This window comes from Protopterus annectens, chromosome 7.part0, assembly GCF_019279795.1.
Source record: "Protopterus annectens isolate FY-2018-M chromosome 7.part0, PAN1.0, whole genome shotgun sequence".
Classification (NCBI taxonomy): domain Eukaryota; kingdom Metazoa; phylum Chordata; order Ceratodontiformes; family Protopteridae; genus Protopterus; species Protopterus annectens.
The window spans coordinates 1,589,901,547-1,589,918,868 of NC_056739.1; the positions used below are offsets into that span (position 1 = coordinate 1,589,901,547).

Consider the following 17,322-nt stretch of genomic DNA (forward strand, 5'->3'; position numbering starts at 1 on the left):
GCACACATGCGCACACTGGTGCAAACCCGCTTATTAATGTTTACCAGTGCTTACTCTCACTAACCCCTGCGCTCATTTCTTTGACAGAAAAGTAAATGGGGAGATAGGAATGTGGTGATAAAGGGTACACAAAGAGGGGAAGACAGTAGGGAAACCAGCTCAGGATGTACAGGATGGGTGTGGGGAAGGTCCATAGCTGCCCGTCTCTTTACCAGCAACAGCTGTGCATATGCAATACATTAGGAGTGAAATTTGAAACCTTCCACCCCTGAGAGAGGGGTGAGGACAACTAAGTATGTTGTACTACCAATTATGAATATCAGGCACATGCACTGTTTGTGAACTGCTATACTGTCATTAGTATGTTACTCACTTCTGAACAGTTTGTGGTTTGTTTGTGCTGACATTAGCACAGTCTGCTCAGGACAACTAGAAATATTTCAGTACTGTGTATGCCTACCTACACCTGTGGGTGTGCCTGACTACACAGGTATATGGTACTTTTGGGTAGGGGTGCAGAACTGCGGAGAGCATTATTTATTATCGTGTGCTGTTTATCTTGCTGAATATGCAGAGTTGCTGTGTACCTGTTAGTCTATAAAGGATAGTAGTCTGTCTCAGTAGCTCCCACCTGTGGACATATCCAGATGGTAGACAGAGGTTAGCCTAGTATCCTTTGACTGTCCACCACACCAGTCTTTTCAGCACCTGAACAATGGCATTGTCACAGGTGGTTGCTAGCAGTACATAGCTACATCCTTTGATATTTCTGTGGTGTACTCCTACATATGGGCATACTTGTGGAATTCATTCTACAGCTATTTGCTGAGTGTGTAACAGCAGACAAGCTGATATGCCTGTGTGTTTCTGACACTTCCAGGCCTCAGATACTCTCAGGTAAATATTTGAACAGCCTCAGGGAAAGGTACATATAAGTGGGATACACCTGTGATATTTTTCAGATATTTTGTTGTTGAGACTTTGGGGGATTCGGAGCATATGTATTACTATACCTTTTCTGATGTGCAAGCAGTGTCTACTCTCACTTATTGACATTTTTCATTAAGTGAGATTCCCCACCTTTCTGCCTACTGTTAGTACATTTCCCAGGAAGTCAGAGGGGCACAGCTAACATTTGTTTGCAAATCAGGGACATCCCTGTAAATCAGTCACAGCTGGGAGGTCTGACCTCTGACCTATTCAAATATGCCAGTGTTTATCCTGCTCTGATACCGTGTGGGGTTTGTAAGATGCTACTGGAACATTATTCCCTACTAGCATGGCTGGTTCTCTTTTCACAGTCATGTCATGCAATTCCACAACACTTGCTTGTTAAGGGCCACAGAACAAGATTTGTGCTATGCCATTCCTATTCCCCCTTTACATTCACTCATTGTAATGCATGATATATTTCTTTCAGCACCACATTATTGTATAACTGCTGTGGCTTAGTGGTACTTCATGCAGTCTTGTGAGTCTAAGGTCTGGGGTTTGAGACTGACAGGGGTATTTTATTTTGCTGCTGAGCAGTACAAGGGCCCTTCCATAGAGTGACTAAGGCACTTTTAAGCAGTTGTAAGTGGGTTTGCGCGGGTTTGCGCGATGCTTAGCGATGCTTAGCTAAGCGCACATATGCGCACACTGGTGCAAACCCACTAACTACTGCTTAAACATGCTTACTCCCGCTAACTCCCACGCTAATTTCTTTTAAAGAAAAGAAAATGGGGAGATACGAAAGTGGTGAAAAAGGGGGCACAAAGAGGGACACACAGTAGGTAAACAAGCTCGGGATGTGCAGGACAGGTGTAGGGAAGTTCCATAGCTGCCCATTTCTTTAACAGCAACAGCTGTGCATATGCAATGAATTTGGAGTGAAATTTGAAACCTTCCACCCCTGGGAGAGGGGTGAGGACAACAAAGTATGTTGTACTGCCAATTCTAATTATCAGCTTACATGTTTGTCTGATGGATATGTGTGCAAAATGGGCAGCTATGTATGGGGCGTAATTTTTTTCTGGGTACAGATTGCCTTTTTTTTTTTTCAGGTGAGAGTGGGAAGTGAGGTAGAGGAAGTAGTTATGTCCAGGGAGGTAGGTTGGGATGGTAAACAGACAAGACAGACAAGACGCATACAGGGGTGGTGTATGACACATGGGGTGGGTGACACAATTGACGGGGTCGGATGTTTGGAAATCGCAAGCCCATGAGCCCACAGATGGTAACAGTGGAACTGAGATCCCCACCCATGGGCAGTCACCACTGAACCTTCACAGCCCCAAGGGTGGCTGTGCTGGGGGCTGCGTAGGACAGGCAGGCTCACCCGTGAGACGCACCACTCTCGCCTCAAGATGGCATAGGTGATCAGCGACTAAACGCTGGATCTCCCTACACACCAAAGCCCGGACCCTTTGAAGGGTGACAGGTGGCCCTTCTCCGCCCATGCTTGCACGGGGGGATGAGCCCCATCCCCTGCAGTGCTTCCACCTGAAGCTGGCACAGGACCAATGGAGGAAGGGAGCCCGGACTGGGCACCGGACCTGCTGGTGCCAGGTGCACTCGCCGGCTGAGGAGGGACAGGTGGGTCTGCTGGGACCAGCCTTCCCATACATTCTGTGATTAGTTGTGTTTAATTACAACATAAGCAAAACAGCATTCCAGATTAGTTGTAACAGTATGCGATAATATTCCCATTAACCCAACACACCAAGGGTAAAACAGTTGAACAGCAAGCATAACACATGCATATATTGAACCACAGTGGTTATTCCAACAGCATGCAGGGATGTTTGGTAGCAACAGGCCACCATGATTGTGGTGTTTAAACAGGGCACATGCATCAACGTGAATGCAAATATTTATAGAACAACTGGACATATGTCCCAACAAATATTTAAGATTACACATACCCATTGAGGTGTGGAATTGCATGGTTTATGCACATACAGTAGGGTGTATAAAAAACCTCGGTTAACATCTTATAATGACCTTTTAGTCTGCACTACATTCCTAGTGACTGCAGGTGTATATCCCCTACATGTATTATTACACTTGCCACCATACATTAGGTTGTGTACTGGGTTTGGCTAGTTCAATATATTCCTGACCTATATCTGACATACTAACTGTCCAGGATGCAGATGTTACTGCTACATATTTCTTGATTGCATTTATATTTCTTTATCTACATATCTGGGATGTTTTCACATGACATTTTCACTTCAATTTGTACAGAACTCTGCATTTCTTGACACACACTCACATTTCTGGGGAAAAAATAACATGCTACATGTGTGCCAGGTTTACTTATTCATGCCAGCCAGTAACTGCCTGCTGTGGACTGTATATATGTTTCACAGCTACTAGTACTTCCATCACCCGCTTTATATGGGACTGCACAACTCTGGGTTGCCAGCACCTTTTCAAACAGTACTGATTGTATACTGCAAGGGTACAACAACATTTCAGACTCTGTGACACAGACACACTCTGGGTTTTAGACCTTTATTAATGACATTACACACTTTTCCACAGGCTCACTCCTTTATTTGTTTTAACGGTGTATATGGCAGACATGTTCAAGACATATTATACCTTTATTAATAGGTTAGAACAATCTGTTTTCAGGCTCACTCACTTATTTTATATGACAGTGCCTGCAGAGATATTATTCCAGATATATGTTACCTTTCTCAATGGGTTTCTACACTCTTGTTCTGCCTCTCTGACATTTATATCTGACAGTACATGCAGAGGACTTATTCAGGCAATTTTATGGCTGTATTATTGGACTACAACACTTTCTTTCATGCTCTCTCCCATATTTTATATAACAATACATGCAGAATAATCACTAACCTGCCTGGTGCCGCAGCCTTAGCAGCCTATCAGCATAGGCTTGCTGATTCATAGCACAGTCACCTGCAGCTGTAAAGTAAATGAAGGGATATTGAGACATACCTATCTGTTATACATACTCCATTATCAATTCTTACATACTGCATTCCGTGGCTACATACTCAGTTGTGGGGCATCCCGCGGGCCTCCTGTATCCATTGGTTAAGGCAGTCCTGCTTTCATCTCTTCAGGTCTGCATGGTGGTGACGGACCTGCTCACCAGTCCGAGGAATGCCTGTAGCACTGGTGAGGTCACGAGCTAACCGGTTCCAAGCCTCTGCCTTGTACTCCGTCCCTTGGAACTGGCCCTGCAGGAGTCTTGACTCGTGACAGTGGACAAGGAGCCAAACCATGTATTTGGACTCCTCGATGCCCCAACGTTGCGCTCGGAAGCGTGTTCCCTCTCCGACACCAGACATTCTAACTGCAAATGTGAGCTACAATCAGTTGTTGCATGTATTCCCACCTGTGGGGCATAAATATGCCGCATTTCCCCGCACTTTTTTCTGATTGGCCATTTTGTAAAATTCTCAGCTGACTGCAGACCTGCTTAGTAATGGTTAAATTACCATTCTTAAGCATATGAATGTTAATGGTGGCTGTTTCCCCTATGTTGTCATGGCTTAGTGGTTCTGTACTTTGCTTCTGATGCACAGAGTCCTGGGTTTGAACCTTGTCATTCATTTTATTTTCATACTATCCAGACAGGCTAGGGGGTGTGGCTGCATTTAAGCAACTTTGCTCTATGTTGCTCCTTGGTCCCCTACGGTGTCCTGGTTGGCATGGCGTGCACATCCGCACAAACACATTGTGCTGAGTAAAGCGCCATTGAACTATGGGCAACTCTATTGCGCTGGGTAAAGCACTATGAAACAATGGGCAACTCTATTGCGCTAGGTAAAGTGGTATTAAACTACGAGCAACTCTATTACGCTGGGTGAAACGCTGCTTAACTGCAGGCAATTTTACATCAGGATCCTTTAAAATATTTATTTTGTTCACTGATACATTCGCCATTTCACTGCTTTTTAGTAATGTTTAAACATATTTGTCAGGTATTATTTCATATACTGATTTAAAAAATAAATACGAAGGGGAGTGGTGGGACTCGAACTGTGAATACCTCTTCTTTGTGCGAACGCTCTATCATTACACTATTGCTATTTGGTGTGATTTGCATAAACATTCTTTCTTATGCTCTTCCATGTCAGAATTGCTAACTCTAGCTAAGCAATGGGCAGACCCACGCACACACGCGCAAATACGGGCAGCTATTTTTGGGATTTAAAAAATATATTTAATGTTTTGCATTTTAGAACTGTGATAGGGGTTTACAATATCAGGGAGTGTGGTGTCGGGTGCAGGGACATTTGAGCGGACTCGCTCTTGTGTGTGTGCTTTGTTTAGTTTTAAAACACTTGCAGGGGTGTGGACATTTAGACTGCTCGGCAGTCGGACATGCCCCCTGCTTTCTTACACGGTCCGTGTAAGACTTACAGTTGAGTCAGCATGCCCTCATGCATATTCATGGCATGCTGACGTCAAACCGTTCAACTGCAGCCTCCGAGTAAGACTTATTAAGTCTTACATGGAGGATTAGTGAATCCGGAGGCTTGTCTTAATTGCTTTATAGTTTTCTCTATTCGATACTTCCATGATGGAATTTGATTTTTCCCCTTCCTTTCCCTTACTTCCCCGTGTAAGACTTCATCTGTTATTAATTTAGCTGCACAGTAATGTATCCTATTTACTTCTGTTATATTGCATGCATCTGTATGAACAGTCATAATTACTGTGTTCATTTGTTTTATCAGGCTTCTAAATTTTTGAGTTTTATTGACTTTCTGTAGTTTGTTTTTGTCATTGATCTGAATGTCTGCCCATCTCTAATAAATCAAACAAATCTTCTCTTAGATCATTTTCTTCTAAACTGTGGGCACATTCTTTGTTCTGCATTTCTTGTGTGCATTCTATAGAAAGTTCCAAAGCATTTTCCTGTGCCACATTCTGTCCAGTTTCCTCCTGTGTCATCCATTGCTCTTTCATATGGGAACTTACTGGCCTATCACACCACAACATTGACTACATCAGAGTTGCCACAGGCTCCTTCCCTTGCTGTGCAACTTCAACTGAACCCCTGAACTAGTTCCTTATGGAAGGCTCCAAAGTATCTTCACATAGCAACTGACCAGATGTTTCCTGCTTCACTGGTCCCTCCTTAATTTGGGAATCCACTGCTCCATCCTACTACAATGCCATCATATCTAGACCTTCCACACTAAATTCTTCACTTCACACGCAATCCATAACTTCAGCTTCCATATCTTCAACTTCTCCATTACTAATCCTCTTTTCTACTTTTCTTCTTTGTCTTCTTGTTTTTTGTAATGTAAAATATTTCATATCTGGATGCCTTTGCCTGTATTTCTCTTTGAATATCTTTGGGGCTCTTTTTTGTATTAATTAATCTGGTTTTCTCCTTTGCATAAATATTGCACCATATCAGATCTCTCTTTCTTTCCCATGTCCATATTTCTTTTTTATATGTTTTAAAAATTTCTAGATCTTGTTCTTTATATTCTTTACATTTTTGCACTTCCTCAGTCACTTATTTTTCCATCAGCCCAATGTTTCTTGGTCTATATAATATTTTTCATAAATCTGTTCTATTAATGAACACAATTTTTTATTTGAAACTTCTGACAGTTTTCCTTGTGCAGGTATTTTTCCTTCCTCTAATTTCTCTCTTAATATTTTTGTATATCATCTGCCAGGAAATTCTGGGCTTGTTGCATAATAGTAGCAATACATAGTTTCTTTCTTATCCTTAATAGTCCACTTTACTGTATTTATGGCTCTTTTTTGGCCTATCAGTTTTTGTAATTTTTGTGGCCTACTACTTTCTTCTATAACAGGGAGCCATCCTCCCCTTGGGTCTGGCCTAGCTCCATTGTAGGAATATTTCTGTGTCTTGAGGATTCTACACTGTCATTTTCTCCAGTCCTGGCACCAGTGCGCCTATAAGGATTACGCACTTTTTTTTATCATTGGTCTTGCACACCCAGCTTTCTTTTTTTTATTTTTTAACCTACTTCTGTCCATAATGTATGCTATATAAAGTACAGTCTATATATCAGTGTCATCTTGGTTAGATTTTTGCGAAAAACAGGGTCCACCTCGTGAAGGTGCTCACCAAGACTTCTCTCTCCATTTGAACCTCTATCATCTCTCCATTTTGACCTGTACGAAATGGTATGTGGAATCCAAAATAAGATTATTTAATCATAAATCATCCAGCCACAAATCTATTATACTATAGGCCACTTTCATTTCATTCATTTAACACTTGTCTTTAAAAAACACTGTTAAGCATCAGGCTCATGTTGTTAACATATTTATTAGAATCCATACCTGCCCACACACACACACACACGCACACACACACACACACACACACACACACACACACACACACACACACACACACACACGCACGCACGCACACACGCACGCACACACACACACACACACACACAATGGACATATTTCATAATATGAATAGTGCCATCCTGACAAAGTTTTTCAGGACGATCCTATCAGCTTTTGAGAAATTCCTATAAATTTTCCTTCTACATGCCTAATGTCCCTTTCACACATTTTTTCAAACAAGTTAATTAAAGGTAGGAGTGGTGGGTTGAAGGTGTTGTGCCTTCTTAAGGGGTCATGAGTGTTATTTTCACAAAACAGTACTTCATAATTCAGTTTTTAGTGAAAAGCTTCAGTTCTATCAGCACATCAACCAAGCTAGCCCTTCTTGTAGGTACAAAGGAGAACTGTTTAGTTAACAAATTAACTTGGTCATTAGTGATATCAGTCCCAGTGTAATTATAAATTCTAAAATTATCTTTGGTGATAACTCACACCTTTGTTTCATTAAAACTATTTAAAACAAAAGACATACAAAAGAAACTTTTAAGTTAAAAATCTCTCCAGTGAATGTTTACTATTTATTTGTATCTTGCAGTGCATTTTCTTGACCATCTTAGCAGGGCAGTTGTTGCCACACAGTTTATAATTGCATAAAAATCATAAATATATACGGTTCTTTTATTAAGGAAGCTATTACAAATGTGTATAAGACAATGCTTTTAACTTACCTGCAAAAGCAAAAATTGTCATATGTGTTTCCTCTTTCATCAAATGTTTCTTTATTTTGTGGTTTATTATTATTATTATTTCTTCCCTTGCAACCGTAATATACAGCTTGCATATTTTCCAGTTCACTGCATTCAATTTGATACCAAAGCTGCATGTCCCTGCAAAACAAAATGCAGTTATGCTTAAAAATAAATATGTTCATACATACATACATACATATATGCATCCATAAACAGATGCATGCAAACATACATACATACATACAAACATACATAAAAACATCCATGTTTGCTTCCACCTTTCAAAAACTAAAAACCCATGTGCACTGCTGGTCTGCAAAAGAAATACATTTAACAACTGGAGCTCTTGCTATAATTTGTGTGTGGGAGATTGATTCTACCTTTACAGTTTATGGAGCAGGTCAGGGTTTCCTAAAATCCTTCTCAATTATTAAAGGTTAATTCAAAAAGTTGTATAAATTTCCTGGAATTCTGGATTGTGGCACCAGTAAGCCAAATAATGGCTTACTTAGTGGGAATGGATGCATGAAAAGAAGTATAACACCTGCCACACAGAAGCCATTCTTACTCACAGAAATACACCTGCCACACAGAAGCCATTCTTACTCACAGAAATACACCTGCCACACAGAAGCCATTCTTACTCATAGAAATACACCTGCCACAGAGAAGCCATTCTTACTCGCAGAAATACACCTGCCACACAAAAGCCTTTCTTACTCTCAGAAATACACCTGCCACACAGAAGCCATTCTTACTCACAGAAATACACCTGCCACACAGAAGCCATTCTTACTTACAGAAATACACCTGCCACACAGAAGCCATTCTTACTCACAGAAATACACCTACCACACAGAAGCCATTCTTACTCACAAAAATACACCTGCCACACAGAAGCCATTCTTATTCACAGAAATACACCTGCCCCACAGAAGCCATTCTTACTCACATAAATACACCTGCCACACAGAAGCCATTCTTACTCACAGAAATACACCTGCCCCACACAGAAGCCATTCTTACTCACAGAAAAACACCTGCCACACAGAAGCCATTCTTACTCACAGAACAATACCTGCCACACAGAAGCCATTCTTACTCACAGAAATCCATATTCAGGCTGCCACATGTAGATTGCCACTGTTGGACAAATGTTATTCCCATTTCCTACTGCCTCTCACACTACCATCATTCCTCTCCCTATCCCATACCTATTCATGTGCCCAGCTCATTTCAGTGTGTTCTTTCAAAAAATATAGAATTCCTTGGTAGGCTAGTGGCCCTACATCCATGTCCTTCTTGTTGAACATGGTGAATGCAGGCATGACTGCCAGCATTCACCAGTCCATTATACAGACTGAGTTATGGACCTCAACAGCCTAATGGCTGTGCAGCTCCATTTGTAAATTGGAGTTGGTATTAAGCTCCCTCTCTGCATTACCAAATCCATCATACAGATGGAGCTGCTCTGTTGGAAAGATTCAGATGAGCTATTGGATAGCTCAGGCACGCCACTCAGACTATGTAATGTGGTTCATTAACACTAAATGTTTCAGAATCCCATTATCCTCTCTAGGTGCAGTGAGCCCCCATTCAATTCAATACTTTGGCCTTGCAAATTATTAAGTTGGTTGGATCCCCTCCATTCAGGATGATGACATCCTGGGGTGAGTTGTCAGAAGCTGCCCACTCTCACTGTGTACTAGTCTCACACACACACACACACACACACACACACACACACACACACACACACACACACACACACACACACACACACACACAAACATTCCAAGTAACAGTGCTGCTTATTAGATACATATATAAACATTCTAAGTATCAGTTTTGTTCACTACTTACATATATACATATACACGTACATAAACATTCCAAATATCACTTTTGTTTACTGGTCACATGTATACATACAGAAACATTCTAAGTACCAATGCTGTTCTCCAGTGAAATGCCTACATATATGGATGTCTGTAAACTTATCAAGTATCAGTGTTGTTGTTAGTTACATATATACATATACATGTACATAAACATTCCAAGTAACAGTGTTGCTTATTAGATACATATATAAACATTCTAAGTATCAGTTTGTGCACTACTTACATATATACATACATAAACATTTCAAGTATCAATGCTGTTCACCAGTTAAATGCCTACATATAGGTACACAGGTAAACATTCAAAGTATAAGTGCACGAAAAGTTACATATATACATATACTCGTACATAAACATTCCAAGTATTACTTTTGTTCACTGGTTACATATATACATAAACATTTCAAGTACCAATGCCATTCTTAAATGCCTACATATATGTACATAGGTAAACATTCCAAGTGTCAATATATACATTAACATTTCAAGTACCAATGCCATTCTCCAGTTAAATGCCTACATATTTGTACATAGGTAAACATTCCAAGTGTCAATGCGCTATTAGTTACATATATACGTATACACGTACATAAACATTTCAAGTATCACTTTTGTTTACTGGTCACATGTATACATACTAAACATTCCAAGTACCAATGCCATTCAGCAGTTAAATGCCTACATGTATGTATGTCTGTAAACATTCCAAGTATCAGTGGTGTTATTAGTTACATATATACATACGAATGTCCATATACATATACATAAACATTCCAGGTAACAGTGCTGCTTATTAGATACATATACAAACATTCCCAAGTATCAGTTTTGTTCCCCACTTACATTTTTATTTATTTATTTTTTATTTTAGATTTGTTTACTGGGAAAGTCTGACTGGACACAGGTCTTTTTTTAGCGGAGGCCTGGGGAAAAAATCTCCAGATGCAGACAGTAAGTATAGTACCAGTCGGTTATGTTTACATAATGCACTTTGGAATACATAATAACATGCATACATACATAGTTTTTAACAGTGAGAAAACTAGTTACATGTTCATACAGTGTTTCATTTTTAACTTATAGCAGTTTGTATATGTTTTATATTCATGAATAATAACATATTTACTGTGCTATGCAGATTAAAGGATTTCAAAGATGAGGATGGAGTACAAAGAAATATTACAGGAAGGTGAGGGTAAATGAAAGAAGAGTGGAGAAGGAAGACGAATATTAGTGGAGAACTAATAAGCTGAGAGAGAGGGAGTCACTAGAGAGGAGTAGGAAGTATAATGATTAATCAGGGTTTTAAGAATAACAGAGCCAAGTTGATGAAGGTGAATTTTAGGCTGTGAATGTCATAAATGTTAGTATAGGAAAGTGGAAAGCATGGCAATTAAAGTAGGATAGAGAGGGGAAGAGATACTTTAGAAGGAGAAGCAGAGTAATGTGAGAGGGGGTAGTATTAATAGAGTAGAAGTAAATATAAGAGATTAATCAGGGTAATATATACATACATAAACATTCCAAGTACCAATGCTGTTCACCAGTTTAATGCCTACATATACGTACATAGGTAAACAATCCAAGTGTCAGTGCGCTATTATTTACATATATACGTATACACATACACAAACATTTGTTCACTGGTCACATGTATACATACATAAACATTCCAAGTCCCAATGCCGTTCTCCAGTTAAATGCCTACATATATGTGTGTGTCTGTAAGCATTCCAAGTATCAGTACTGTTATTAGTTACATATATACATATACATGTGCACATACACATACATAAACATTCCAAGTAATACTGCTGCTTATTAGATACAAATATAAGCATTCTAAGTATCACATTTTGTTCACTAGTTACATATATACATACATAAACATTTCAAGTACCAATGTTGCTCACCAGTTAGATACCTACATATACATACATATGTAAACATTCCAAGTATCAGTGCTACTACTAGTTACATATACACATGGTTCTACTACAAAATGTTGACTGCCTGAAAGTTGATGTTCCAAAACAACAACAACAGCAAAAAATGCCTGAAATACAAATGGGTGAAAAACTCATTTTTTTTCTTGTTTTTGCAGATGGCAAGCCCCCTGCACCCCTCATGTGAGGGTCAAGTCCCCCACAGACATGAACTTATATGTACCAACTTGATGGTTGCACCAACTTGAGGAAGGAAGAAATTTTCCTCAAAAGTTAATTATTGTCGGCCACAGTAAGAAATCTTAGTGACAATGATTTTCTATGGGAACAAGTATTTGGCATTATGCTGTTTGTCCTTCTTTTTTATGCGGGTTACTGATGCTAAAGAAAGTTCTCCTGTATTGTTCACCAGTTAGATACCTACATGTATGTATTTACATAAACATTCCAAGTATTAGTGCTGCAAGTAGTTACATATATACATATACATGTGCATATACACATACATAAACATTCCAAGTATTAGTGCTGCTAGTAGTTACATATATACATATACATGTGCATATACACATACATAAACATTCCAAGTATTAGTGCTGCTAGTAGTTACATATATACATATACATGTGCATATACACATACATAAACATTCCAAGTATTAGTGCTGCTAGTAGTTACATATATACGTATACACGTTGTGAAGATTGGGGAAAGATGGGCGAAGGCTGCCAGCCTACTCAAATAGAATTTGATCCATAATTCTAGTCAAATAGAATTTGATCCATAATTCTATCATTTGTATAAATAAATGTAAAATACAGGCTTGTGTTCTTAAATAAAAGAAAACACTGTAAACTGTGAACTTCAAGATTGTTGCAACATTGCCATCTGCTGTAAGGAAAATCAAGCAAGCATTTCAAATGTTCTTTGAAGTTATAATTATCTTAAAAAGTGGTGCCGAAGTGTCTGGCTGAACACATTCTTTCTACTGTCTTAACTTAAGGAATAATTGTTAGAGTATACATGTGAAATGTCCTTTATTGTTGTAGTTTCCTGAGCAGGTGTTAGCTTGCTAAATAATGCAGTTTGTTTGCCTGGGAACTCCAGACTAAGTGTCAAAATGATGTAATGTGAATACTGGGAAAACCTAAGTGTCAAAATGATGTAATTTGGGAGGGCCTTAGCAGAGCTGTTTGTTACTGTGTTTAAAAACTATTGTTCAGTGAGAGACTGAAAGCATTTGTGTTGGACCATCAACCCCAGTACTGCTTATGCTCTTTATGTATGTAAGGAGGATTATAGCACTGTATTTTCTCTTAAGATTAGCTAAAGATTAGAAAGTTAGATTAAGTGTTTTTCTTTGACATCAGACCTGTCTTACTGTATTATTTTGTTTCTGTGTCATCTCTGAACTCTTAGATATCTCTGTTGTGTAGTAGTATTGTCTTGTGTTTTAATTAGTTATTATTAAATATTTTAAAAACCTTTACCTGTGGCTTGTTTGTGTAGAGACAAGTTAGGCTCTTGAGTACATTGCATATTTATAGAGTTTACCGTAATAAGCCAGTCTAATAAGCCTTAAGACTGAATAGTCACATTACCAATTGGATAATAATATTGCACAGTAATAATTGGACACCCTTTCAAGGGCCTTTGGGTAGCTGATAATATTAGCTGGTGGTTCAGAGGTTCATAGGTAGGTAAAAGGCTATCTGCCCGAAGGCATTTATAAGCCTAGCCAGAATGTGTTAGCTTTCATCGCCACCTTAGATTAGATCCCTGTGCCTCTGTCCAGCAGAGCCACTGAAATGATCCCTGGGGTAAACTTTCTGTTTCCCATCCACTTGTCAAGTTTTCTTTTGAAGAGTGTTAGCAAGGAGCTCTGCCTAATGTAGATTGGGATCTTGTTCCAAAGCATGGGAAGTCTCTGGGACAGGAATCTATCCCTCTAGCACATCCTATTTATTTTTCTGGTGAGGTTTAGAACCCTAGAGCATGTGGCTCGAGGGGATAAGGTTTTCTTTAGGTGGAGCATGTCCATCAATTCTGGGTTGGACATGGCCTTGTATGCCAGGCAGAGATCACCTCTGAGTAGGCGGGATGCAACCAAGTACAGCTAGATTTTCTTCAGTCGAGCTGCATAGGGCATCTGTTTGAGGCCAGTGATCCTCTTGGTGAAGTACTTCTGTGGTCTTTCCAGCTGTTGCAGGTGTCTTGTAAGGTACATCCCAAATGGAGCATTGTACTCTATGATGGGTCTGATGATTAATGAGTAGAGGGGCACAATGACCTCTTTTGATCTGGATGCGAACGTTTTTGTGATTAGGTGGGCTATGTAGAAGGATTTTCTAATGACTTTGGCAATGTGATTATCAAAGGTGATATTATTATCTACTTGGGTCCCCAGATCCTTTATTACGTCTTCCGTATTTAGGGGGCTACCACCTATGTGGTAGTTTGTGGGTACTTTGTTTTTTCCAAAGGGGATGACTATGCAATTTTTGGCATTTAGCTTGAGGGCATGATTTTGATACCAGGTATCTGTCTCAGTGAAACCCTTTTGGAGGATGTCTGTGTCAGCCAGAAATTCAATTATAGCCCCTAGTTTGCAGTCGTCTGCAAATGTGGTCAATCATAGTCCTACTGTGCTTGCCTGTAACTTTGAGAAGTATATGCCGAACAGGAGGGGTCCTAGGACTGAGCCCTGTGGAACGCCACTTGTAACCGGTTTAGAGTTGGACCTAGCTCCCGCAACTCTCATCATGTGGGTTCTGTCCATGAGCCAGTTGGCAACCCATCTTGTGACATAGGGGTTTATGTGCAAACAGGTGAGCTTGTCTATAATACCAGAATGGGGAATGGGGAATGGTGTCGAAGGCCTTAGTAAGGTCTAGGTAGGCTGTGTGTACCACCTTTCCCTCGTCTATAGCCTTGGTAACTGTCTCAAAGAAGTCTACCACGTTTAGGAGGCATGATCTGCCCTTAATAAAGCCAAACTGGGTAGGGTCCAGTGTTTAGAAGTTCCCAATGTCTCTGTTAATGAGTTCCATGATGATGCACTCCATAGCCTTGCAGACCAAGCTAGTCAGGCTTTGAAGGCGATAGTTCCCGGGGTCGATTGTGGCTCCACCTTTGTGGAGCGGAATAACCGTTGCTGTGTGCCACTCTATGGGTATGTAGCCTGTGGAGATGCTGAGTTTGAACAGTGTGTTTAGGTGAAGGGTTAGTTCACCTTTGAGCTCATGTAGGACACATCCTGGGACACTGTCTGGTCCCGTTGATGCTGTGCTTTTGGCTTTGGAGAGGGCTGTTTTAACCTGAGTGTCTGTGATTTCAGGGACTCTATATTCTTCTGGTATGGTTATGGGCCCTTTTGGGGGTGAGAGGGGGGTGAAGTTTGCACTGAACCAGTCTGCCAGGATGTTGGTGATATCGGTCGGTTCAATGTATTTTGTGCCATTCTGCACTTACTCTGAGCAGATCTCAGCATTGCCACTTAGATTCTTGACATAGCTAAATAATGCCTTGTGGTTATCTTTGGAGTCCTTGGCAATTTTTCTTTCAAAGCTCGCCTTGGATGATTTTATGAGGGATCATAGTTTCTTGCTGATACTGGTTGTGGCAGGAGTTACTATCATATAGTCTGGGTAAAGGGGCACAGCTGGTGCATCTGTGTCAGCCTTTCCAAGGAGTGTCTGCAAAGTTGTATAAATACTTATCTCAAAGTGTGGGTGTGTGTCAGCTACCTGGGCAGGGACACAAAGCACTGGTGGGACACAGAGTGTACTGGAGGTTAACTTGCCAGCTAGGCTGAGATCTGGAACCTATAGCTGTGCCAGTGGGGAGTCTTATTGGGGACCTGGAGAGCAAGGGAGCAACCAGCCCCAGTCTTACTGTGATCTCTGTGTGCGCTTAAGGGAAATTGTACTTTACTGTTTGTATGTGTTATCTTTTCCTCTTCTAGGAGACAACCTCCCTGATGTTAGTGGTGAGGATTGAAGCTCACACATGTACATAAACATTCCAAGTATTAGTGCTGCTGGTAGTTACATATATACATATACATGTGCATATACACATAAATAAACATTCCAAGTATTAGTGCTGCTAGTAGTTACATATATACATATACATGTACATAGACATTCCAGGTATCAGTTTTGTTCATAAGTTACACATATACATACATAAGCATTCTAAGTACCCATGCTGTCCACCAGTTAGATACCTACATGTATGTATTTACATAAACATTCCAAGTATCAGTGCTGCTAGAAGTTAAATACATACAGTACATTTCAAGTATCAGTTTTATTCATTAGGTACATATATACATACATAACCATTCCAAGTACCCATGCAGTTCACCAGTTAGATTCCTACATGTATGTATTTACATAAACATTCCGAGTACCAGTGCTGCTATTAGTTAATTATATACAGTACATTACAAGTATCAGTTTTATTCATTAGGTACATATATACATACATACATTCCAAGAACCTGTGCTGTTCAACAGTTAAGATTCTTACATGTATATATTTACATAAACATTCCTAGTATCAGTGCTCAAACAGCATCCCATCATCCCTTCAGCTCTTAAAGTGAAAAGAAAAAAAATAAACTGAGTGCAACACTGTAATGATTGGCATATTATACTTAGATCCACCCACACTCTTTCATTGAAGACTAACAAACAAAAAAAAAAAACTGCACTTCACTGTAATTAGCCGATCACTACATTTATGTCTCTCCCCTGCTCTTCCACTGAAGTGCAAAAAAAAAAAAAGAAAACAAAAACTGCCAGATGCATAACACACAGACAACTCCCTTCCTCCTGCCTCAGCCATTCAGGTCCCATTTCGGTGCCCTGCCCTACAAATCTCTTTCATCACATTTTCTTAAAAAAAAAAAAAAAAGTCTTCTTTTAAATTGTAGCAGCCTACTTACTACAAATGTAGCAAGCAGTTGCTACAGTTTATCTCCTGCCTGCATGGAGTGCTACAGCTCTTAGGTTTTAGTTCAAAAAGGATTTTATTTTACTTTTAAACTGCAGCAAGCAGTTTCAATAGTTTAGACCACACATGGAGCACTCCAGTGCTCAGGTTTGACAGTAAATACAATATTGGCTTTTAAAAGCTAGCATCGCATTAAACAGGAATTGGGATCAGCTGATGGCTCCCCTCCAGCACTTTGCACCCAAGGTCATCGCCTCTCTCTTCCCGCCCTAGTTAAGCTACTGCTGCTTGCTGGTTACTGACATATAGAGATACATATATGTAAACATTCTGAGACTAAAGGTGGTTACTTTTTACATATTCCAAACACCGACACTACTCACTATTTACATATACAATAAACATATATATATATATATATATATATATATATATATATATATA

At 39.8% G+C, this 17,322-nt stretch overlaps 1 protein-coding gene across 1 annotated transcript in view; it reads right to left on the bottom strand.

Annotated features, from left to right (window-relative positions):
- SUSD3 (sushi domain containing 3) overlaps positions 1-17,322 on the bottom strand; it is a 1,048,308-nt gene that overhangs the window by 176,344 nt on the left and 854,642 nt on the right. Inside the window, exon 4 of the mRNA XM_044078145.1 lies at positions 8,052-8,210. Coding sequence (XP_043934080.1) covers positions 8,052-8,210 — 159 coding nt within the window. The remainder of the gene's footprint in view (positions 1-8,051; positions 8,211-17,322) is intronic.